This window comes from Coccinella septempunctata, chromosome 5 (assembly GCF_907165205.1).
Source record: "Coccinella septempunctata chromosome 5, icCocSept1.1, whole genome shotgun sequence".
NCBI lineage: Eukaryota > Metazoa > Arthropoda > Insecta > Coleoptera > Coccinellidae > Coccinella > Coccinella septempunctata.
In genome coordinates, this window is record NC_058193.1 from 35,171,956 (window position 1) to 35,197,680 (window position 25,725).

Consider the following 25,725-nt stretch of genomic DNA (forward strand, 5'->3'; position numbering starts at 1 on the left):
GAGATACTTCCGATAGCAGTTTTTAGGAACACATGTTGATTAAATTTGTGACGTTAGTCGCAATGCGTAAAACTTTTTCTGGGATTCGTTCAGAAAAAGGGTAAAAACAATTTATAAAGTTTATGTGTCCGAAAATAGAAATTTATAATCATATAGTTTCAGATCCAGTTTTTTGTTGGAGAGTAAATGAAAATGTTTTGAATATGTTCACTTTATTTATGCAACAGCATCCTTTCGACGCATGTTTTTTAAATTTTGTCATTTTTATTTTCGTGTCTTCGAACCAACATTTCATAGTCTCCTAAAGGTTTTCAATTAGGAATTAGTATAACCAGTTAAATTCGTACAAATGGTTGATTTCGTGAATATGCAAATTCCAAAGATTCAAAATACCGTATATTCTGTCGGAATTCTTTGTTGAGTCGTTGTAAATATTTTCCTGAGATGTTGAATTTTAAACATGGCGTTCGAAAAGTTGACCATTCAATATGTTTTTGTGTTAGTCTGTTCGTAGAAAATTCTTGTTTTGTTGACTATTTTTGATGCAGAGACCATTACTATCAAATCTCATAACAGAGCCGTTTTAATATTCAATTCTGGATGAGAATTAGAATACTTTATTATTTTTGCGTTTCAGGAGAAATAGTGTAACCTTCGAAAACTCACGAAAAATATGGAGTCACTAAAAAATTCGTCAAGACCAAACGCTTGCACCGAACTCGATGAATTCCGAAATTTATAACTGAAAGAGTTTGGTGTTATTCAGAATAAAGCATAACAGTATTCATATGATTACCATAGTACCAAAAAATAAGCTTATGCGCTTGCTGAAGAGCCTTTCCTTATACAAGTATGCGTTTAGTGCGTCTGTGGAATTCGGGGTTTTGCTTAGCTTAATAGAATCTTCTACCATCAATGTTGGAATTGACTGCGAAAACTTTGTATTTCCCCGAATAATAGCTTCAGTAGCAGCCAATATTTCTGCTCTGTTGTGGAAATTACAACAGATGTTTGACGTTGACTGAGACCAAGATATAGCTCCACCACATACAGCATTACACTCCTGAAGTTGAGCGTCCTGTTTCACTGTCTTCTCCATTCCATGGTCTGCATCACTGAAGGCCACTAACTTTTCTCTTTCCTTTGACTTGTAGCTGACACCAAGATCCATTGTGCCCTTCAGATAAGGCAATATTCTCTTCTTTTTAACACAACCTGTATTCGTTGGATTTTCTAGTCGATGATGCTGCAGGGAAAGTCTTTTTGTCTCATTTATACACTTATGTTTTATGTTAGGTCAGGTTGAATTAGATAACGTTAGGTTAGGTTGTATAAACCTTGGTAGGGTAGGCCCTGAAAGAAAGTGATGTTGATCAATTTTAATTTTTTTTTTTAATTTGAACCGATGAGGTTGGCGTGGTACATCTTGTCAACAAGAAGAGTCGATATCGAAAACCGAAGGTGATCAAACATCGAAATCTCATTAATAATTAGGTTGAGAATCTCAAATGAGTTAGAATTTCTCATATTATAATGACCCACGCTGGCCGTGGCTGAAGTATTTACCAGTGGTACTTGTTCGGCAGGCCGGCTGAGGAACAGCCAGTGTTCTGCAAACATTCCGCAACCGTGCACATAGATCCACCTCCATCGATAGTGTTCTTCTTTCACCGATATAAACATAGTACAAAGCGGGAAATAGCCAGCGCGCATTCGGTACTACACGATTTTTTTCGTCTTAGATGTTAAGGGAGAGGTTATCGTGGCAGTTTTCCTGAAAATCAACGTTCGTGTTAGTCTTGGTGAGTTTTCTCCTGATTGAGGAGTCTAGATTTTGTTAAAGTCCCGGTCCTTTTAGTGAGAGTTGAAATTTTTTGGTAGAAGTTCTTCAGGTTTCATGCAGGGGTTCCAGTAGGTTTGTGTTTTGAATATATCTCCCTCTTTGCTCAGTTATATTGAGCCTCATTTGAGCTTCAGAGGGCAAATAACAAAATGTAGATAACAACCTGAAGAAATTCAATGATGTTGTGACTTAAATAATCAAAAACCATATCCTCACATCTCAAGCAAACTTAACTCTTGCATTATTCGAAAACCCTTTGAATTTTTTCACATATATAATCGAATTTACTCAATGTATTGCATCCAATTCTAGTATATTCCTTCTTGGGGTAGACTTTTGATTCTAGTTGAGTAATCGCTGCGTTAAAGTTAGGAGAATTCTCCATAAATATTTTGCAAAATCCAAATAAATTAAAGCTCGCAGAAAGCGAGGTCAATATGTATGTTGGTAAAAAAAATTGGTGCCAGGCTTTTCTTACGGTATTTTCCTAATATTGACCTTGAAAAAGGAACCAAATGTCAAAAGTTTAAGGCTCCTCGACAGGCGTCCATGCTGGTCAACGATGAAACAGATGAGGAACTTGATTTACCGTTATAGAAGCCAAAAATTGCGAAATTCTGTTATACATTTACTACTAGATATTTAGTCTTCCTCTTTTATATCTTTCGAATGAATGTAAATCTCGATGTTCCTTAATTTTCATTGTAGAGTTCGTCAAGTAGCTGTTGGAACTTTTCACCTACTCAATTCTTCTCGACAGACCTTCAAAAATAATAATGCATCCATAACTTCAAATGAAGAGATTTAAATTCATAATTTCATAGTTAAAAGACTCATTGTCTTCACTTATTATTATTTTCGTTTCAACTTGTAAAACCTGTATGCCATCATCATGCATGACGCAAATAGAACGTTAATAAGTCAAATTTCATTGTAGGAAAATAGAAAAACAAACACTCTTGCTGTATCATAAAAAAATTTCAGAAAATTACAGTCTTACTGTTTTCGATCAGTTTCCTAACGGCAATAATTCATACAAACTGATATCCTTTTAAAAATTCTGTTCGAACAAATCACAGCTTCGATGACAAATGATCCAATTTTTTTACCATTGACGTTACCGTATCAAATGAGTAAAACGTAAATCGAATGAAAAGGAGCATTTTTAATTATCGAATAATTGATTGTCATTACGATCTGATTGAAAGTAAAATCGAATGAAGCCTTCCGCTTTTATTCCAAAGAATAATGAAATGTGATCAGCTCCTTTACCGACCAGTATTGCTGCATTCTTATAAAAATTCCATAATTATATATCAATTAGAGAGTGTGTCTTGTTTGAACTAATCATCGGTAGTGATATACTAAAATCCTACTGTAACAGGAATTACTTCACAATAATGAATAACTCATTAGATATGTATCAGCTTCCCCAAAACATTTGAAAGCTTTTCCAATAATAAAATTAAAGAAAATGGATGGTTTATAGGGAAGTTGTGCCAGTTTAATTCACAGTTTTCGAACGAATACTGGCTGCAAATGAAAAATATCATTGTTCATACCGATAAATCTATGATTCTCAGAAATCGTGTCCTCAAGCGTTGTAAATACCCAGCATTTCATTCCTTAAAATGTACGTGAATAACTCAATAATTTGTATAATTGAACACAATTTCTACAACTTATGATATTTATGATCCATGCAGAACATAAATATCATATATATGCAATTCTTGAAGCCACTTTATTTTGAAAAACCTAGAAATACACTGATCAAAGTGAAGCTACTTTCACTCAACAAAAATTAACCCTTTTTATCTACTAAATATGAAATATGTATGTATACAGAATAGGTATTTCCAAAGACTAATTTACAAGCCTCAATGTTTCTTCAGCTTAATTTTTGAACGTAAAGAAATTTCAAAAATTGCACAATTTATAGTTCCACATAGTTAGTTGGAATCACCTGAAGAACCCATTGTATGGCGAATCATTTGTCGTAAATAAACAATAAAGTTGTGAAAATTACACTGTTGTGTTACATTATCACGTTAGGATGAATTACCATGAAGTAGAAACCAACACAATTAATTATTGAATAATTATTTTGACTGATATAATTGGGATCATTCCACTTCTGTGAGTGGATGTAATTTCGAACTTATACCTCATTACAAATTAAGATTCAAACGAATATGTAGGTACACATACATTTGAGGATTGTCATAATTTGGGGATTTTACGTCACATCTGATCATGCTGTAACTATTGTCGAGGATATAGTAGGAAATATCTTTAGAGTTGATTGAAATTTTTGACTTTTTCAGATGTTTTCGTCTTCTAAGAGGTTTTTCTTCTTGTGAGTGTTTCGTTTCTCTTGTCATTCACTATTATCAACCCTCCTAAGTTGATTAGCTTTTTGTTTACTGAAATTTTGGTCGAAGCCTTTTTTCAATCTTCTTCATTACATCACAAAACAATGTTTGTTTTTGCAACTTCTCTTCTTTTTGCCCAGAGGAAGCTGCAGTCAACACCATGACGGTATTTAATTTTATGTCCTCTGGTCCAGCGTATCTACTTTACAACCGTAACATTCATGCGAATGTAAATGCAATAAATGTTTTATCGGTTTCAGTCGTTAACTATCACTGCTGGAGAACAAATCGAAGAATTCGATCAGTCGAGATTGATTTACAGCTTCAGTATCTATTTTAGATAATTGTTAATTGTTATTACTGCAAAATTAACTTCGTCGCATATAATAATTTTGAACGCAATCTTGGTACCATGCAGCGGGTTACGAAACTCCAAATGCAGATCTTGAATGTCGATAGAGTATCTTGCACTTGTATCGATTTCATTCGTCTATTCGCAGATTTCTCAACAGATTTCATTTTCATAACCATGCGGGTAATTGAACATTTCTCGTTGAAATATTCAACGAGAAATGTTCAGAGCAAGAACATGACAGCTCGTCTGCATTTTGACGTTGTCGAAAAGGAATTACAATAATGTTTCCAGTACGAATGTATAATTGAAGAGAAGAGAACCAAAAAAAAAAGATTTCAAGCCTTCATTATTCAGACCTGATTTCTGAAATATTTTTCTCCGATCCTTCTTGAATTCTGTCGAAATTCATTTTAGAGTCATTGGCTTGTCACCACTTAATGAATATTCGAGAATTCCGTGAATTAACTAGAGCTTGAAATAATGAGCAACGCAATGATAAACAAATAAAAAATTTCATCCGAAAAATTGACGAACAAGAAATCTGGTTATTGTTGCATTCTCTATTTGTGTTACGTAAAATATATATCCATAATATTAGACATAATGTTGTTCATAGATTGAGTTCTAGGTCGGATAAGTAAACAATTTTGCAATATTAAATAGGACATTTGATTCACTCGTTTGAAAAGTGCTGATGTTGTGGATATTGGTCACGAATGGAAGGTGGATCAGTCTTCAGTTTGAAAATATCCAGAAATTGCTCATTTTAAGGACGGATTTGTAAATTTGCATCCTTCGATTGAAGAGATTCTGATAATTGTGGATTTTTCAAATAGAGGTTCTGCGAGATTGATGTTTGAATTCTCTCCTCCGGGGAATTTTTCATCTGTGCTCATCACTGATTTTCATTAATTTTAATTAATATTAATATATAGTCAGCTTCCTTCTCAATCTCATCTGGACTTCAAGACGACCGGATATAGGTAATGTTGATCTTGAAGGTTCATTACGACAAGAATCGTTTTTTCCGTTCGGAATTATGTAGAATGAGCTAAAGTTGGGAACATCTCAGCCTATGACATTGAGACCAGTATATACAATGTGAGTCTCCAACAGTCCAACTTGGAATCATTTCAATACATCAAATGCGTAAATATGCTCGGACAGGACTAAAAGGGCGCAATTTCAAACAAAAAACTGCCATTTTTCTATTGAAAAACTGAATAGAAATGTTTTCAGTACAGAATTATGGGATTGAAGAAATATTCTCCTCTTTACTGTGATAATTCATTATAATATATGTTTGGAATTAACCTTTTTCTTATAAGGTAGTCCTTCCTACTCCTGATCGATATTCATGGTCAAATTTTATTTACTAATTGGCCTTTTGAATAAATAGTAGGTTCCGAAAAATTCTGTTGTCACCGATTTTAAAACCGTTTCAACATTACTATACTTATCATAATAATCGACGAATATTAATGCATATTATTTAACTCCGTAATGTGATATGGAATTTAAAATACGGAAAGAATGTTTTTGAAGGTCCTTCAAATCCTTTTCTGTAGAGGAATATATTTTGATTTCCTAAAACTAAAGAATAACACAAAATATAGATGAAAACAGTGCGTTTCTAAAATATAATCGAACGAAACATGTAACTTTCATCCAATTATCTATTGGTATACATGGTGGCCCTCTAAATTGAAACTCAAATTGTGTTTTCAATTTGAAGAATGCGAATGAATAGAAAACAGGAGTTTTGTGACCCTTGTCTGTGACTTTGTAGGTGAATAAAGGATAAACATCGAATAACCGGAGCCATAAGGTCATTCTTATTCATAGAAATCGAACTAATTGGTTAATTAGAGAACTGTGAGCGTACTGCTACTCTACCCATTCCTGCTTCTTGTGGTAATTCAAGGGTAGTTGTTAGTAGGTTACTGTCAACTAGTTGATTAACGTCGACAATGACTTTGACGTTTTTGACACCTAGAGAAATCCAATAAAACTCTTGGTTTCGTTTTGTGAGATTCGATCAATTGTTTCTCTCGACGGAGGGAGAATGATGTTCACAACTGATGAAGAAGATTTTCGAAATTGATAATTTGTTCAATTCGCGTGACTGTAACAAAACATTGTTCAAATTTGTTCAAATCCAAATCTTGAATTATCTCGAAATTTTCGCCATTTCTATATGTCTAGTTTGTTTTGCTTGAGGGAATTCCTGGTTCATAAGAGCGTCAAAGGAAATAAGAATATATTCTTCGGAAAAAAAGTGATTACAGTCATTAGGTGCTTGAGAAGCATCTGACTGGACACAAATCCCTAATTACAACCTTATATTCATTTAAGCTGACTCAGACTGTTGCCACGTCAATTCAGTAGTCGATCTGTGTATATATTATCCCTTGATGATGAAAAACATCAAGCTATTCTTACTGAATGCAGTTAATTCAAATATTTACGAGCAGCATTTTGCTTCAGTAGAAATAAAATATTGTTGGCATATTTAGGCCTGAAGAACTTACTACAATTAATCTATTTCATAAGACTAAAGCTTTATAAACTAAAAAAGAATATGATAGAAACAACAACAGCAAAATAAGGTTCAAAAACGAAGTAATAGGACAAAGTCATTTTTCATTGGCACAAATTCTATGATTATAATTTTCTATCCTTCTATAGGCGCAAATTACCTGCATTCTAAATATTTTTACCGCGATGATATCACACCTAATTCTCCGAATTCCTTTGTTCTGGTACATGGAATTTGAAGAACATTCCATTGAAACTAGTGTGAAAACAATTTTTCAATGAATTAGTGTGATTTAGAGTGCAATAAAAGCACTGTTTCTTACACAAAAGTGAACCTAGTTTCATTCAGGAAGCCATCAGGGATATATTCATCAACATAAAATAATGCGTCACTCGATTACAATACTACCAACTGCTCAGATTTATCTTGTATTTCGTCATTAGAGAACCACAATTTAGAATTAACATACATGTGTATCTCTTAGCTTACAACTCTGAATCGTTTGTCCAAGGTGATCCTGAAACGGTTTTGGATAATTATTATTAATCTGTAGAAATGATGAGAAAAGTCAAGAACATCACTGCTTATTTTGTATTAGTACAGGTTCAAGTTCAACGTACATTTGTGGCATTGAAATTTTTCTTGTTTACTTCCTATCCCTCAAGAACTTCCAGTCACTTTCATTTGTCTGGCCGTCAGAGAATGGAATTCTTGATTTGTATCGACTAGGCTACTTTTCCAGACTGGTTTTTGTCGATATCTATGAAAAGAAGATTTTTCTACTAAAATTCGATCACAGTTCTTTCATTCTTGATCAAACTTGATCTAATTCCTCGAAAATATTCAATTCAATATTATAACTATTGATGAATGTTTATTATTTTTAAGACAAATGAAAGATTACTTCTCACAGTAAACATAAGTACACCATTAAGCACTGACAGTACAGTGATGTAGTACATACATGAATTGCTATGCATTTCTGCATGATAATTCTGATTTAACTGTTGGTTTTCAACAATAAACTATGTTTTTGAAGGATCTTCGTCAACAGATAGTGATAAAATATTATGAAAGAGCTCATGAAATGTTACAAAGTATTGAGGAGAATGTTGGCCAAAGATTGAATTGCTATTTGGAATAGGATGTTATGCAATTCGATATTTTTTGGATTAAAATTCATTTCCAAACTTACTTATTCCACCTATTACATCCAGCAAGTTGAAGAAAATGATACAAAACACTTTCATGTAGCATTTCCAACTACCCTAGAAATAAGATTTACTAAGAAGCAGTGATTAACGTTTTCTCAGGAACGATGGCCTTCTCATTTACTGCATTTAAATCCGATCGAATATGTGTTGGATATAATAGTTCGTCTCCTGGCTATCCCCCTCCATTTCTCTCCTCTTTCTTTTTGAACATAAAGTTTTATGATTCTAGCCAGCTCGAACCTTTAGACCTGGAAAGGATAAACTAGAGGTGTATAAAAACAACATAAATGAGAGATTAAAATCAGATTCAAGTTGAAACAAAAAGTGTCGTATCTATATGAGTAAAGTTGGAGTTTTTCTTATGTTTATTCATTTACTTCACAGAATTTTAAATAGTTCTATCATCATAGAAATAAATAAACCAAAATGAACATCATTCTCTCCTTCTGCATCCTTTTCCATGTCTGAAATTCACCAGATGATGTTCATTTTCTGGTCGGATGAATCTTCAATTCCCTCATCTCATTGTCCTATCAAAAACGAATGCATCTCCAATTGAAGTATATACGAAATATGTTATAAAACTTAATGGAAAAGATTGCATTCATATCGAACGACCCATTATGCAAAACACCTACCTTATTCTTAATTTTTAATTGTTATTATTGTGAGGTTGAATGATGAAGAATGAAATTGATAAGGATTCGACACTAATCTACTGATTTCAGTTAGGTCCATCCCACCTTTACTGTTAGACTTTAGTAGGTAGTGCTTTTCGAAGGCACAATTCGGAATTCGTGAAAAATTATGTTCTAATCAGTATTTTAAACTACTTCGCTGCTTTTGAACGCTCGTTAGCGTTAGGCCTAAGCAGCCTCAATCATCGTGGTAATATTCTTGAATTTTACGAGAATGTTGATTTTTGACGTTTTTGTTTCAGACACCCGGTATCATCATGGCTTCTGGTAGCAATGGTTTCCGTGCAATTATGGAAGTATATAACAATTTCATGGAAACAAAAAGTGGTAAGTGTATCATTATCAAATGAGGAGTTGTTTATTTATTCCACAATCTTTAATTGACTGTCGAACCTTGGTTGCGCGTATGTCAATACTGGGAATCATTACCATCTGAAAATTCAGCGATAGATTTTCCGTTTTGAACAAAAAATTGACTTTATCAGTTCATTTTTAGAAATAACACGAGTTGAGAGTACCAAGAACACTCAGGAAATGATTAACTATTCAATCAGTGGGACTGATTGCATGTATAACATAGAGAATAAAAGTATTCGTTCTATAACTCTCTGCATAAAAGGCTGTATATCTGTTGAAATATAAAATAATTCATGCCTCGGTTATCTTGAAAATATCTAGAAATTTTAGAATGGACCCTTCTTTCATCGAAGAATACCTGTATATTTTTTACGTAACAGGTTTTATCCCAAAAATTAAACTGAGTAGAGATCAAATTACTCGCGAAGGTTTCCTTCACCCCTTTTTCAAAATCTTGCAGTGTACAACTTTCCAAATCAATTAGAATGAAACCAAGTAAGAGTTCGAAAACTTATCTGTTCAATTGTGTTAAAGATACTCATGTAATAAGGAATAAATACGTAGAAATTTTTAAGAATAATAATGAATGTTCGTTGTAACTGACAGCTAGCTATTTAATATTTAATAGATAGCCACCTCGTGCAGTTGTGGTCTATTAATGCAGGAATTATTTAACAGGAATACAATAAGGCAACGTTTCTGAATATCTTATTCTCAATAATAAACCTAGAACCAAGAATTTGATCTTGTAAATCAAAATCATCTTTAGATTTGGTCTTAAAAAACCACGATATGTAGAAAACATCCAAATCAAAGCTATATTAACTTGCACCTTCGCCAATTAGTTACTACGACCCATATCTATGTAGTAGATGTAAAAATTTCCCACTGAAAGAAAACATACTATATTTTCTGATATTTTTCAGACCCCAGAACATCAAACTGGTTGCTGATGAGCTCTCCTGGACCCTTGATCACAATTCTAGTCACATATCTTTATTTTTGTATATCGGCAGGGCCAAGATATATGAGGGATAGGAAACCCTACGACTTAAAGCTTGTCATACAAGCCTATAATGCACTTCAGATTGTTCTGAGTATATACCTGGTCTACTTGGTAAGTAAAAATGATACATTTGAAAAAAGCAACAAAATATATTGGTATTCCATCACAAGAAAATCAATATATCTCCCGAAGAAAACAAGGATTTTGATGTAATAGCCGATTTCATGGTCTCTTATCGTATCTGATTGATTGGTAGATTATATAAGTGTTCTGCAACTTCAAGGAATGCGTTTTCTATGTTTGGTGGTTGTTTGCTAGTGAAATCCGACAATCAATCGGATAGTGATGTTGATAATTGACATTTCATGAGAGGTTTGAATCGAAGGCACGGCAAATAGTTCGGAAGGAATTTGAAAAATTTGTTTCAAAAGTTAGATTTCCAGGTAGAATTAGAATGTATGGCCTTCACAAAAACCATGAGGTTTTTTGCAAAAACTGAATATAGTTTTTTGTTATCCAATAGTTTGAGTAATTCATCTTCGGAAAGGTATTGAATGGTTTCTACATTTTACAAGTGCTAATCAGACGTAAAATTACACTGTATTCATTCATATTTCCTCATATTCAAAACATTATTGAACTTTTGATGAAAATAATTTTCTTTATAGGGTTTAGCTGGGGGATGGGCTAAAGATTACAGTTTTGCATGTCAGCCAGTTGACTATTCAGTCAACCCAACATCAATGACAGTAAGTAAGTTTATGTGTACCTATATCACTTTTTCGGTGAATTCGAAAAAAAGGAAAATTTTGGGCGTTTTACAATGTATCACCGTTTTTGCCTAAAATGTTCAGCAATCAAGAAACTTCAAGCAATGTTTTCCACCTATCTTAGGTATAAATAGAGCAATAGGTAACATAGGCAATTTTTTTCAATGAGCATTAAATTCACGTTTGTTTTTCGATAATCTTGAATTCAATTGACATCGCAAAATTGTCACACTAATAATCAATATTCAGTTGATGTATTACATAACATGCTTCTATTGTATTTACGTATTCTCACTAAACACAAATTTCCTTGCAGATGGCGACAGCAGTCTGGCTGTACTTCATAACGAAAATTATCGAATTGGTTGATACGGTAAGACTGAAATTGTTCAAATTCTCACTGAGCCTCCTGAAATTTTTCATTTTACAGGTATTTTTCGTTCTGAGAAAAAAAATGAACCAGGTATCTTTTCTCCATTTGTACCATCATACTATGATGCCCATTTGTGGATGGATCGGCACAAAATTCTTACCAGGTAAGTTAACACCTTTATAAGAGTTCATCTTTCGGGCAACTCAAAAGTTCCTACCTGTTATCAACCTAATGATCAAATGGAGATGATTTTCCTTCTTGCGACAATTCAGTAACAGTAATTTCGGTCAGGTCAAGTCCCTGGGCATGCAACCCCAGTAATAGTCTTTTGAAGGTAGTTGTAGAACAATAACTCTGCCGCTTACTTGGTGGGAGAAGCAATAATTCCACAAACCACTTTTTCTCAACTCAATGAGAGCGAAAATTACAAAGAGTCAGGTTTCCAAGCTACACGGTATTTATTTTTTTTTCTTGAACTGAACAGAAATCTGTGAATTGAACTGAAGACTCGAAAAGAATGTGGATATGACCTTGAAGGACGTCCAACACTGGTTTGGTAACATTTCTCATTCGTTTTTTACCCTTTTCAGGTGGTCATGGAACATTGCTGGGTGTTATCAATTCCTTCATACATATTATTATGTATACCTACTACTTGATGGCTTCGATGGGTCCACAGTATCAGAAGTACCTTTGGTGGAAGAAGCATGTCACAGCTCTGCAAATGGTGAGTTGAACGAAAAGATCTAGAGTCTAGTCTTTGGATCACAAATTCAACATGGTTTGAATATATTCGAAACCAGTATTTCTGGGGTCAAAGTTCTCAAAGAGCATCTTATGAACCCGAAGAATTCTTGGTTCATCAAAGCTATACTATACACTACAGAGTGGGCACATTCTGGTTGGCTTTAGCAGAGGTGGCTTGATTGTCCATCTGTGCCTCAGCTATTCTCATCTTCAACATCTCATACGTCCATATCGAAAGAGTAGAAATAGGAAAATAATTGAGCATGTGTTTTTTACAGGTACAATTTTGTATAATTTTCGTCCACAACTCCCAAGTTCTCTTCAGGGATTGCGATTACCCCAAAATAATCACCTTCCTTCTTGCAACTCAAGCCCTCTTCTTCCTCTACCTTTTCGGTAGTTTTTACCACCGAAGCTACATCCAAGCTAGGAAATGGGAGCAGGCAAGACAAAAAAGACAACAAGCAAGGATAGCCGCCCAAGAAAATGAAGTCAAAGAAGGTGAAACGTCTAAAGGAATGGAAGAAACGCAAGAAATTGTTATGAATGGAAAAGCGAAAGTGAACTAATGTGATTAATTTCGGTAAATTTTAAATAAGTTAATGAGTGAGAGAAACAGAAGGAAAAAGACGTTTAACGGGTGATTTTTTGCCTCGTTCGTTAGTTAATTTATATGTGTTCTGTAAGAATGAGTTATATGAGAATTTATTATAAGGCTACTGAAAATTGTAGTAGTGTCGCGTCACATAAAATAGTCGCCTAATACCATTACAAACTTATTTTCCTTGAAAATTTCAGAATGTCGAAATTAATGAAAATTGTACATATTATTATTGCTCAATTCCATGAGAAGGAAATTTCAGTTGATTATATTTCAGAGTATTTTACTCTGGTTTGTTCTTTCATTCAGTAAAAGAATTTTTACTTTTGTATATATGTACTTATGCTTATGTGTGTTAAATGAAGAAAGGTGTGTCACACACTAACAGGGCAATTAAAAATTTGTGATTTAATCTGTGAGGAAGGATGAAGACAATAATAAAATTTGGAAGTGATTCAACATACTTCTCTCATGAACCCACGTTCCCGGTTTTTTGTTGACTATTTCATTTCCATATTATTATCTTGAATTGACCCCAAACTTCCCAATAACTCAAGGAAAGAATTCTTATGATGGTGGTTAACCAGAAATCATTCGATTTCTGTGGATTAAAAATGAGCAAGGGGTTAGACCCCCCTAAGATGACCTATTTGCTCCTCTCTCTACTCTCTAGAAATCAGGGTGTTCTATCACTTTCCTAGGATATGGAGAGCATGGAAAAAGTTCTGTTGATTCTGAAAAACTAAACAGTTAATGGTTCAATCGAGAATTGCATTCCAGAAAGCTCCTCAAAGTGAACTTGAAAATGAAAAATGGAAAAACGAAAAAAATTATTTCCTCCTAAACAGTGCTAGATATTCGAAAGTTTGGTATGAAAATATAGGTTTTCGAACACGCTGAATCTATTGCGAGCAGTTTCGGAAGCCTATCTCCCTTCGTTCAGATTTTCATCTTGAAAATGGCATTTTTCAAAAATTTCAATTTTCAATCTGCGATATCTCCTGTTATATTCGTTTGATCCAATTGGGATTTCCGGTTTTATAATCAGCATTGCAAGAGCTTTCACCCTAGCATAAAAACTCGATTTCGAAAATCTCGATTTTTTGGGTCAAAAATGAGCAAGGGGTTAGACCCCCCTAAAATGACATATTTGCTACTCTGTCTGAAAATCAGGATCTTCTATTACTATCTTAGGATATGGAGTGCATAGAATTTGTTTTGAAGATTCTAGAAAACCAAACAGTTGATGATTCGATAGAGAATTGTAGTCCAGAGAGCTCTTGGAAGTCAACTCGAAAATGAAAAGTGGAAAAACAAAAAAAATTATTTTCTCCTAAACAGTGTCAGATATTCGAAAGTTTGATATGAAAATATAGGTTTTCGAATACGCTGAATATATTGCGAGCAATTTCGGAAGCCTATCTCCCTTCGTTCAGATTTTCATCTTGAAAATGGCATTTTTCAAAAATTTCAATTTTCAATCTGCGATATCTCCTGTTATATTCGTCTGATCCAATTGGGATTTCCGGTTTTATAATCAGCATTGCAAGAGCTTTCACCCTAGCATAAAAACTCGATTTCGAAAATCTCGATTTTTTGGGTCAAAAATGAGCAAGGGGTTAGACCCCCCTAAAATGACATATTTGCTACTCTGTCTGAAAATCAGGATGTTCTATTACTATCTTAGGATATGGAGTGCATAGAATTTGTTTTGAAGATTCTAGAAAACCAAACAGTTGATGATTCGATAGAGAATTGTAGTCCAGAGAGCTCTTGGAAGTCAACTCGAAAATGAAAAGTGGAAAAACAAAAAAATTCATTTTCTCCTAAACAGTGTCAGATATTCCAAAGTTTGATATGAAAATATAGGTTTTCGAATACGCTGAATCTATTGCGAGCAATTTCGGAAGCCTATCTCCCTTCGTTCAGATTTTCATCTTGAAAATGGCATTTTTCAAAAATTGCAATTTTCAATCTGCGATATCTCCTGTTATATTCGTCTGATCCAATTGGGATTTCCGGTTTTATAATCAGCATTGCAAGAGCTTTCACCCTAGCATAAAAACTCGATTTCGAAAATCTCGATTTTTTGGGTCAAAAATGAGCAAGGGGTTAGACCCCCCTAAAATGACATATTTGCTACTCTGTCTGAAAATCGGGATGTTCTATTACTATCTTAGGATATGGAGTGCATAGAATTTGTTTTGAAGATTCTAGAAAACCAAACAGTTGATGATTCGATAGAGAATTGTAGTCCAGAGAGCTCTTGGAAGTCAACTCGAAAATGAAAAGTGGAAAAACAAAAAAATTTATTTTCTCCTAAACAGTGTCAGATATTCGAAAGTTTGATATGAAAATATAGGTTTTCGAATACGCTGAATATATTGCGAGCAATTTCGGAAGCCTATCTCCCTTCGTTCAGATTTTCATCTTGAAAATGGCATTTTTCAAAAATTTCAATTTTCAATCTGCGATATCTCCTGTTATATTCGTCTGATCCAATTGGGATTTCCGGTTTTATAATCAGCATTGCAAGAGCTTTCACTCTAGCATAAAAACTCGATTTCGAAAATCTCGATTTTTTGGGTCAAAAATGAGCAAGGGGTTAGACCCCCCTAAAATGACATATTTGCTACTCTGTCTGAAAATCAGGATGTTCTATTACTATCTTAGGATATGGAGTGCATAGAATTTGTTTTGAAGATTCTAGAAAACCAAACAGTTGATGATTCGATAGAGAATTGTAGTCCAGAGAGCTCTTGGAAGTCAACTCGAAAATGAAAAGTGGAAAAACAAAAAAAATTATTTTCTCCTAAACAGTGTCAGATATTCGAAAGTTTGATATGAAAATATAGGTTTTAGAATACGCTGAATATATTGCGAGCAATTTCGGAAGCCTATCTCCCTTCGTTCAGATTTTCATCTTGAAAATGGCATTTTTCAAAAATTTCAATTTTCAATCTGCGATATCTCCTGTTATATTCGTCTGATCCAATTGGGATTTCCGGTTTTATAATCAGCATTGCAAGAGCTTTCACCCTAGCATAAAAACTCGATTTCGAAAATCTCGATTTTTTGGGTCAAAAATGAGCAAGGGGTTAGACCCCCCTAAAATGACATATTTGCTACTCTGCCTGAAAATCAGGATGTTCTATTACTATCTTAGGATATGGAGTGCATAGAATTTGTTTTGAAGATTCTAGAAAACCAAACAGTTGATGATTCGATAGAGAATTGTAGTCCAGAGAGCTCTTGGAAGTCAACTCGAAAATGAAAAGTGGAAAAACAAAAAAATTTATTTTCTCCTAAACAGTGTCAGATATTCCAAAGTTTGATATGAAAATATAGGTTTTCGAATACGCTGAATCTATTGCGAGCAGTTTCGGAAGCCTATCTCCCTTCGTTCAGATTTTCATCTTGAAAATGGCATTTTTCAAAAATTGCAATTTTCAATCTGCGATATCTCCTGTTATATTCGTCTGATCCAATTGGGATTTCCGGTTTTATAATCAGCATTGCAAGAGCTTTCACCCTAGCATAAAAACTCGATTTCGAAAATCTCGATTTTTTGGGTCAAAAATGAGCAAGGGGTTAGACCCCCCTAAAATGACATATTTGCTACTCTGTCTGAAAATCGGGATGTTCTATTACTATCTTAGGATATGGAGTGCATAGAATTTGTTTTGAAGATTCTAGAAAACCAAACAGTTGATGATTCGATAGAGAATTGTAGTCCAGAGAGCTCTTGGAAGTCAACTCGAAAATGAAAAGTGGAAAAACAAAAAAATTTATTTTCTCCTAAACAGTGTCAGATATTCGAAAGTTTGATATGAAAATATAGGTTTTCGAATACGCTGAATATATTGCGAGCAATTTCGGAAGCCTATCTCCCTTCGTTCAGATTTTCATCTTGAAAATGGCATTTTTCAAAAATTTCAATTTTCAATCTGCGATATCTCCTGTTATATTCGTCTGATCCAATTGGGATTTCCGGTTTTATAATCAGCATTGCAAGAGCTTTCACTCTAGCATAAAAACTCGATTTCGAAAATCTCGATTTTTTGGGTCAAAAATGAGCAAGGGGTTAGACCCCCCTAAAATGACATATTTGCTACTCTGTCTGAAAATCAGGATGTTCTATTACTATCTTAGGATATGGAGTGCATAGAATTTGTTTTGAAGATTCTAGAAAACCAAACAGTTGATGATTCGATAGAGAATTGTAGTCCAGAGAGCTCTTGGAAGTCAACTCGAAAATGAAAAGTGGAAAAACAAAAAAAATTATTTTCTCCTAAACAGTGTCAGATATTCGAAAGTTTGATATGAAAATATAGGTTTTAGAATACGCTGAATATATTGCGAGCAATTTCGGAAGCCTATCTCCCTTCGTTCAGATTTTCATCTTGAAAATGGCATTTTTCAAAAATTTCAATTTTCAATCTGCGATATCTCCTGTTATATTCGTCTGATCCAATTGGGATTTCCGGTTTTATAATCAGCATTGCAAGAGCTTTCACCCTAGCATAAAAACTCGATTTCGAAAATCTCGATTTTTTGGGTCAAAAATGAGCAAGGTGTTAGACCCCCCTAAAATGACATATTTGCTACTCTGCCTGAAAATCAGGATGTTCTATTACTATCTTAGGATATGGAGTGCATAGAATTTGTTTTGAAGATTCTAGAAAACCAAACAGTTGATGATTTAATAGAGAATTGTAGTCCAGAGAGCTCTTGGAAGTCAACTCGAAAATGAAAAGTGGAAAAACAAAAAAATTTATTTTCTCCTAAACAGTGTCAGATATTCGAAAGTTTTGTATGAAAATATAGGTTTTCGAACACGCTGAATCTATTGCGAGCAGTTTCGGAAGCCTATCTCCCTTCGTTCAGATTTTCATCTTGAAAAAGAAACTAAAATATATACATTTCTGTTAATTCCTTGGCTACATTGCATTGTAGTTACCTACTTCATTATGGGAGAAATGTTTTAGAGCTTATTCACATTGTCGAAAGGTGTCCTTAGTAGGTAAATAAATCCGGTTTAGGATCCATTTTCATGTATAATAACAGTTCTCAATCTATTGGGAATGGGAAATTCGGATATATTGTTTTATTTTTGATGAGTACATGATCAGGTGATTATATATGCTATACATATTCACAGATCAATTCGTTTTTATTCTATGCTTATATTCAGGCCCGATCATTAACTGAAAATCATACGAAGTTAAAACGTATTGAAATCCAAAATTTAATAGGGTTTTCAATTATTTGTCAATTATCTCAGTAATACAAAATTGATATCATCGTTAAGGTGTCGAACTCAACACAGCCTGTATAGTTGTGAAAAAATCTACATTGGAACAATGGGACGTTTTGTCGTAAGTGATGATTTGCAGTTCCATTATTCCGAGCAATTCCTATTATTCATTCGACCAATTTATTCAAAAATAGTCCCTCAGAATTAAGTCAAGTAAAAGTGATCGTCATTTTCAATACATATGCATCTTTTTGAGAACTATGATATCTACGGGATCTTGAACTGAATGAAAATTACCCGTTCTCGATATTCACCATTTATCACTTAATTAAAAAAGCGGAGTATTTCCTTTAGGAAACGTTATTTATACCTCGTGATTCCAACCAATCGATTTTAAAGATCGGAAACTAAAGAGGAAAACAAAATGCCCATTTTGGGTGTAAGAAACTGGACAAATGATTATCGAGTGATTGTGGAGTTAACTCACTAGGGAGGCTTCATCTCCAATAAAATTATTTTCCAAAATTTATGTTCTACCCTAATTGGAAGCTTAGTTGAATTTAGAAAAATTCCGGTAGGTACCTTAGGCAAAAGCTCTTAGGTAGGTACCGTGATTTAATCGGTTAATTTTTGAGCAGTGTGATTCGATAGCAAAAGAAGAACAAAGATGATTGCTTTAATTGCTGTACCTAATATGAGTAAGTGTTTGATTCCAAAGAACGACTCACCAGTTAAGGTTAACATTCAGTTGAAGAATAAGGGTTATTCTTCGTCCTTTAATATGTAAATCACATGAAAAATAGGTTCGACAAACTTCAACAGACATCTCAAACGGAAATATATATCACATGTCTACTCTTTTAATGAATTCATATCTAATTTCTATAGAATGCCCCACAAGGGCATTGGTTTCCTATATCTGAATTTCAAATTACTGAGCCATTGTCCACTGATTAAACGAAATTCACCTTAAGGTAAATTTCGATAATATTAATATTATCGAAATCGTCCTCGGGTAGTGCACAATGGCCCTGTTATTGAAGAAACTATACCAGAGCTACTTCTGGATATTCGACGATCTTGCTGGTAAGTTTTATATACATATTCAAAACAATAGAAGACAATTCTAAAACTGAGAGCACGTATATAGAACGACAAATAATTAAGAAAACAGATAAATTCTTGTCGAAATTTTATCCCAAAAATAGTATAAAATATAAGTATAAACCTCGAAGAATTGAGCACATATTTCCAAAATCTTTCATAACGAAAATCTGAACTCGCAGTGGTCAAATGAAATAAGAATCCAACCAAAATTTAAGTCAGGAGCGTGTCAAAACAGGAGAAAAAAATGACACTATTTTTCTAGATACTCGATTTCTGCCTTTTGACATAAAATTAAGGATTCTTGCAAAAAAAAGATTGATTATTCTAGTCGCTAGATATGCTTTGGATTTTCGGCCACCTATTCTAGAATTACCTTGTAAATTTTTGAATTAAATCCTTAACCTCGATGCCATCATGGATGTTGCATTGTGTGGAAAATTTGATATTTTAATCCCAAAAATTTCGTTATTCTACATATCGTGATTATCCATAAATCAAGCTGGAACATAAACAAAATTGTTCCATTGAAAGAGGAAACGAGAAGCTCTCTTGAAATTATTAACCTTCAGCAATAATTCACACTTTTTTTCCAATAGACTGTAACAATTATAAAACTTTCTTGGTCAACTAACTGTTCATTATTGTGAGCATCGTATTGGAAAAAAAATTGTACCAATATTCGATTCGCAACAGGGTCAGACATACTTCTTCAACCTGCAAGAAAGAACAAGAGATATACAAAAGGATTATACGGAATGATAAGTCACATTCGGCCTATTACTAGGTCAAGTATCATCGAATTCCCAACTGTCAAGTCAGGACAAGAGTGAAATGATTGATTATAAGAAACTCGATAATGAATCTAAAGCTCATTGATGGTATGAGTTTTTCGATATGGAAAGATGCACGCAGGCTAAACCTAAATATGGGTAGTACCGTGGATCAATGAGGTGTAGAGCAGGTCAATGCTCCTTTTTCATTCATCATTCAGTGTCCAAATTTTTGTGGAACCCAGTGGAATCCAAGAATAATTACCAACTATTCAGGACGATGTTGTACATCAGTAAATTCTTTTTCCAGATCATCGGACAGATGATTGGCTACTTATGGGCAACGGGCCATGGATACCAGCTGCCATCATGTTAGGATATCTCTATTTCGTGTTCAAAATTGGTCCAAATTTCATGAAAGATAGACCACCGTATAATCTTAAACAAGTCCTCATAATATACAATGTGATTCAGATTCTAGCCAATGGATATGTACTCATAAGGGTAAGTTTATATGATAATAATTGTTTGGTATGTACCGACAAATTTCGTGAAGCTATGAATGAAATTACTTCAACAGGGTATACATATGGCATTGGATATCAATTGGTTGTGTGCAGCTGTAGACTATTCTGATGGTCCACACTCTAGATTGAGCCTTGAATTATCCTTCTATTACTACCTTTTGAAAATATCAGATCTCTTAGACACAGTAAGTTAACTGACTTAATTTATTATAATCTAAATTATTATTTTTGATGGTAGCTAAGATATTTTTCCTGTAAATTATGAAACAATGGAAATATCAACATTTTGATCCTGATGCAAGATGCTTCTTCTTTTTAGGTATTTTTCATTCTCCGAAAGAAAGAGAGACAACTCAGTTTTCTGCACATTTATCATCATTTTGGTATGATATTCTTGTCATGGGCTGGTTGTAAATTTTTAGCTGGAGGACACAGCATGTTTGTTGGGCTTTTTAATCTGATCGTACACATGGTTATGTACTTTTATTACCTCATCAGTGCATGGGATTCGAGATACAAAAATAGTTTATGGTGGAAGAAGCATATCACTCAACTACAATTGGTGAGTATTTGAGTGAGGGTAACGAGAACGTACTAATATCAGTTATTATTAGGGAGAAAACAAGTGGTTTAGAAAATTTCATTCAATTACATGTAATTGCAATTGATCCAGTATGAGTGTGTTTTTTTTCAAATTGGTATCAATTACAGTTATTAATTTTTTTTTAGGCTCAATTTACCATCTTGTTTATGATGTATTTAACAGTGGTCTTCCAACCCAACTGCGGATATCCAAAGTTTCCTGCTATGGTTTTCTTATCCCAGAATATATTCATGTTGATACTTTTCGGAGATTTCTACTATAAAGCCTACATCAAGAAGGATACCGGAGGCACCGAAAAGAAAGATTGAGGTGCATCAGAAGTAGCAATTTTCTATACTATAGGATATTTATTCGTCTAGACCATAATTTCATTTCCACTTTTTTTGTGTAAATACCAAATCGAAATAGTTATGTATCGTAAGCCTAACGAAAAATATGTTTTAAGATTATTCAGTGGCATCAATTTTTTGTAACTATTTTCGGATTCCTCTGTTACATTCTATTAAATTTGAGTTTTCGTTCTATTATTTTTCAATTACGTCAATATACATATGCTCGAGAGATTCAAATTTTGAGTTAGTTTACAAGTAGGTATTTGTCAGATACTTTTTCAATAAAAATATGTTATTTTTTCTTTATTTTCAGAAAATATTATGCTAACAATGTTTGGAGTTTTTACCTTGATGATGCTGTTTCTTTCCGGACCGAAATTGTTCCATATCTTGATATTGGAAAGTAGTTTCTAGATACAGGGTGTTAAAGATTGAATTTTTGGATTGGTATCAAAACATGTTGTAAAAACACATTCATAATAAGAAATACCGAGTTTAATTCGATGTGTCGAAACTAGAAATGAATTCGTTCGTGCCAAATTTCAGTTGAATATCTTGTGAAGTGTAGATACTATAAAGGAAAAACTTCTAATTCTAACTTCATCGCCCTGTACCTCGAAAACGAATCATTTGCGGTCCTATGTTTATGAGACTTTTTTTCTTAAAATTATCTCCTCTTTCCTTTTGTACCTCCAATTCAGGAACATTGTACATCTGTACATTTAATTCCTTCTGGGGGAATAAGTGGAATTGAACTGTTTTTCTTTAGTTGTAACACCCAGAATGTAGGTAAGTAGTTCGCAATTCTGGTTGATGAGACGGTTATCGAAAGCGAGTTAACATGCGTGAAAGTGGTGAGTTTATCTTTTTCCTTTGACAGGTAATTGGTCGTTTAATTGAAGCTGTTTTTCTGCCGTATTCAATCATCAAATCATTATGTTTACGAATGATCGGAAAACGCAAAATATCACTTGACTCCAGCAGAATTACCCATGAATGGCATTTTCAACCATCATTTTTGGTTTTCACTAGGGGATTCATCCTCAGAATCGACTAACTTAACGTGCTAAAGAAATCAGTAATGAGCTCAAAAAACTGTCGGTACCAGAACTAAAAGGAGCAGCGAAATTTTATTGTAAAACTGTGGTCTAAATAAGCTTTTATCGAATGGAAATTGCTGTGAGCACTATACTATACTCATTAGACATCCTTTGTGGCTAAACTTCATTCTGATTCCTACCAAAAAAAAAACATTTTCGATGACAAAGCGAATTCTTGATTGCATGGCAAACAAGAAGAGTTTCTCTGCAAATGAATCAATCGAATAACCGTCATAAAAAATGATGTGTCAGTCGAAGAATGAAGAACGAGCTGTAAGGCTCTTAGAAACATAATTGCAGCGGTATGAGGTACTCCTGAGACAATATTATTCTTGTATGGCGAAGGATTTTTTTTTCAAACTCTCCTTTAGCAATTGTTATGGCCGTGCAAATGAGGAGAAGTAAATTGTGGTGGCGTATTTATGTTTGGACTTTCTTCGTTGGTAAAACAGGTCACAATGTCAATGGGACATATGCGATAAACCACCATTATCTGATGCCTCTCGATGAGACTAAAAGCAGCTGGAATATACACTTGCATGCCCCCATTTCAGCATGGTCAGTTAAAATTTCATTTTCCCCAAAGAAATCGTAAGCCTATCTCTTCGTTTAGATTTTCATCTTCGAAATGGCATTTTTCGAAAATGGCAATTTTCAATCTGAGATATCTCCTGTTAAACTTGTCCGATCCAATTAAGATTTCCGGTTTCGTAATCAGCACTAGTCAGGCTTCGATACTAGATCAAAAACTCGAAATCGAAAATCCCAAATTTTTGGGTCAAAAATGAGCAAGGGGTTAGACCCCCCTAAAATGACCTATTTGCTACTCTGTCTGAAAATCAGGATGTTCTATTACTCTCCTCGGATATGGAGTGCATATAATTTGTTTTAAAGATTCTAGAAAACCAAACAGTTGATGATTCAATAGAGAATTGTAGTTCAGAGAGCTCTTGGAAGTCAACTCGAAAATGAAAAGTGGAAAAACAAAATAATTTATTTTCTCCTAAACAGTTTCAGATATTTGAAAGTTTGGTATGAAAATATAGGTTTTCGAACACGCTGAATCTATTGCGAGCAGTTTCGGAAGCCTATCTCCCTTCGTTCAGATTTTCATCTTGAAAATGGCATTTTTCAAAAATTGCAATTTTCATTCTGCGATATCTCCTGTTATATTCGTCTGATCCAATTGGGATTTCCGGTTTTATAATCAGCATTGCCAGAGCTTCCACCCTAGCATAAAAACTCGATTTCGAAAATCTCGATTTTTTGGGTCAAAAAATGAGCAAGGGGTTAGACCCCCTTAAAATGACATATTTGCTACTCTGTCTGAAAATCAGGACGTTCTATTACTAACTTAGGACATGGAGTGCATAGAATTTGTTTTGAAGATTATAGAAAACCAAAGAGTTGATGATTCAATAGAGAATTGTAGTCCAGAGAGCTCTTGGAAGTCAACTCGAAAATGAAAAGTGGAAAAACAAAAAAAATTATTTTCTCCTAAACAGTGTCAGATATTCGAAAGTTTGATATGAAAATATAGGTTTTCGAACACGCTGAATCTATTGCTAGCAGTTTCGGAAGCCTATCTCCCTTCGTTCAGATTTTCATCTTGAAAATGGCATTTTTCAAAAATTGCAATTTTCAATCTGCGATATCTCCTGTTATATTCGTCTGATCCAATTGGGATTTCCGGTTTTATAATCAGCATTGCCAGAGCTTCCACCCTAGCATAAAAACTCGATTTCGAAAATCTCGATTTTTTGGGTCAAAAATGAACAAGGGGTTAGACCCCCCTAAAATGACATATTTGCTACTCTGTCTGAAAATCAGGATGTTCTATTGCTATCTTAGGATATGGAGTGCATAGAATTTGTTTTGAAGATTCTAGAAAACCAAACAGTTGATGATTCAATAGAGAATTGCAGTCCAGAGAGCTCTTGGAAGTCAACTCGAAAATGAAAAGTGGAAAAACAAAAAAAATTATTTTCTCCTAAACAGTGTCAGATATTCGAAAGTTTGATATGAAAATATAGGTTTTCGAATAAGCTGAATCTATTGCGAGCAGTTTCGGAAGCCTATCTCCCTTCGTTGAGATTTTCATCTTGAAAATGGCATTTTTCAAAAATTGCAATTTTCAATCTGCGATATCTCCTGTTATATTCGTCTGATCCAATTGGGATTTCCGGTTTTATAATCAGCATTGCCAGAGCTCCCACCCTAGCATAAAAACTCAATTTCTAAAATCTCGATTTTTTGGGTCAAAAATGAGCAAGGGGTTAGACCCCCCTAAAATGACATATTTGCTACACTGTCTGAAAATCAGGATGTTCTATTGCTATCTTAGGATATGGAGTGCATAGAATTTGTTTTGAAGATTCTAGAAAACCAAACAGTTGATGATTCAATAGAGAATTGTAGTTCAGAGAGCTCTTGGAAGTCAACTCGAAAATGAAAAGTGGAAAAACAAAATAATTTATTTTCTCCTAAACAGTCTCAGATATTTGAAAGTTTGGTATGAAAATATAGGTTTTCGAACACGCTGAATCTATTGCAAGCAGTTTCGGAAGCCTATCTCCCTTCGTTCAGATTTTCATCTTGAAAATGGCATTTTTCAAAAATTGCAAATTTCAATCTGCGATATCTCCTGTTATATTCATCTGATCCAATTGGGATTTCCGGTTTTATATTCAGCACTGTCGAGGCTTCTACCCTAGCATGAAAACTCGATTTCGAAAATCTCGATTTTTTGGGTCAAAAATGAGCAAGGGGTTAGACCCCCCTAAAATGACATATTTGCCCCTCTCTCTGAGAAGTACGGTGTTTTATTATTCCTCCAGAGAAAGAAATTCATACTAGTCGTTTTGAAGATTCCAAAAAACCAATGAGTTGATAAGCCAATGCAAAATTGCACTGTAGACAGCCTCTCAAAGTGAACTCGAAAATGAAAGATGGAAAAACAGAAAAGTCTTTTTTTTCAAAATCTGCGTCAGAGATCCAAAAGTTTGGTATGGAAATATAGATTTTCGAATACACCGAATCTATTTCAAGCAATTTCATGGGCCTATATTCCTTCGTTCAGATTTTCATCGTTGAAATGGCATTTTTCAAAAATTGCAAATTTCAGTTGAAAGCTCCTCAAGATCGAACATA

General features: G+C 34.0%; 2 protein-coding genes across 2 annotated transcripts; one reads left to right on the top strand and one right to left on the bottom strand.

The window, feature by feature from the left end:
* Positions 1-784: 784 nt before the first annotated feature.
* Positions 785-1,713, bottom strand: LOC123314124. The gene is made up of 2 exons (XM_044899243.1): positions 1,567-1,713; positions 785-1,246 (listed from the first exon to the last, which is right to left on the bottom strand). Exons 1-2 carry the CDS (start codon positions 1,711-1,713, stop codon positions 785-787), a joined length of 609 nt encoding a protein of 202 aa, XP_044755178.1.
* LOC123314125 lies at positions 1,633-21,781 on the top strand. Its single transcript, XM_044899244.1, has 13 exons — positions 1,633-1,802; positions 9,267-9,351; positions 10,308-10,498; positions 11,056-11,136; positions 11,474-11,530; positions 11,588-11,693; positions 12,121-12,257; positions 12,556-12,837; positions 19,155-19,221; positions 20,323-20,516; positions 20,593-20,724; positions 20,859-21,101; positions 21,269-21,781. The coding sequence occupies exons 2-13, from the start codon at positions 9,282-9,284 to the stop codon at positions 21,449-21,451; spliced, it is 1,743 nt and encodes a 580-aa protein (XP_044755179.1). The 5' UTR covers positions 1,633-1,802; positions 9,267-9,281; the 3' UTR covers positions 21,452-21,781.
* The last annotated feature ends 3,944 nt before the right edge of the window (positions 21,782-25,725 follow it).

Excerpts from the sequence above, each read along its gene's own strand:
- LOC123314124 (XM_044899243.1), bottom strand. The coding sequence starts at position 1,713 with ATGCGCGCTGGCTATTTCCCGCTTTGTACTATGTTTATATCGGTGAAA. Across the intron at positions 1,247-1,566 it reads CTGCCGAACAAGTACCACTG|CATCATCGACTAGAAAATCC; the intron begins GTAAATACTTCA and ends CTTTCCCTGCAG.
- LOC123314125 (XM_044899244.1), top strand. The coding sequence starts at position 9,282 with ATGGCTTCTGGTAGCAATGGTTTCCGTGCAATTATGGAAGTATATAAC. Across the intron at positions 12,838-19,154 it reads TTATGAATGGAAAAGCGAAA|TGCACAATGGCCCTGTTATT; the intron begins GTGAACTAATGT and ends GTCCTCGGGTAG. Across the intron at positions 19,222-20,322 it reads GATATTCGACGATCTTGCTG|ATCATCGGACAGATGATTGG; the intron begins GTAAGTTTTATA and ends TTCTTTTTCCAG.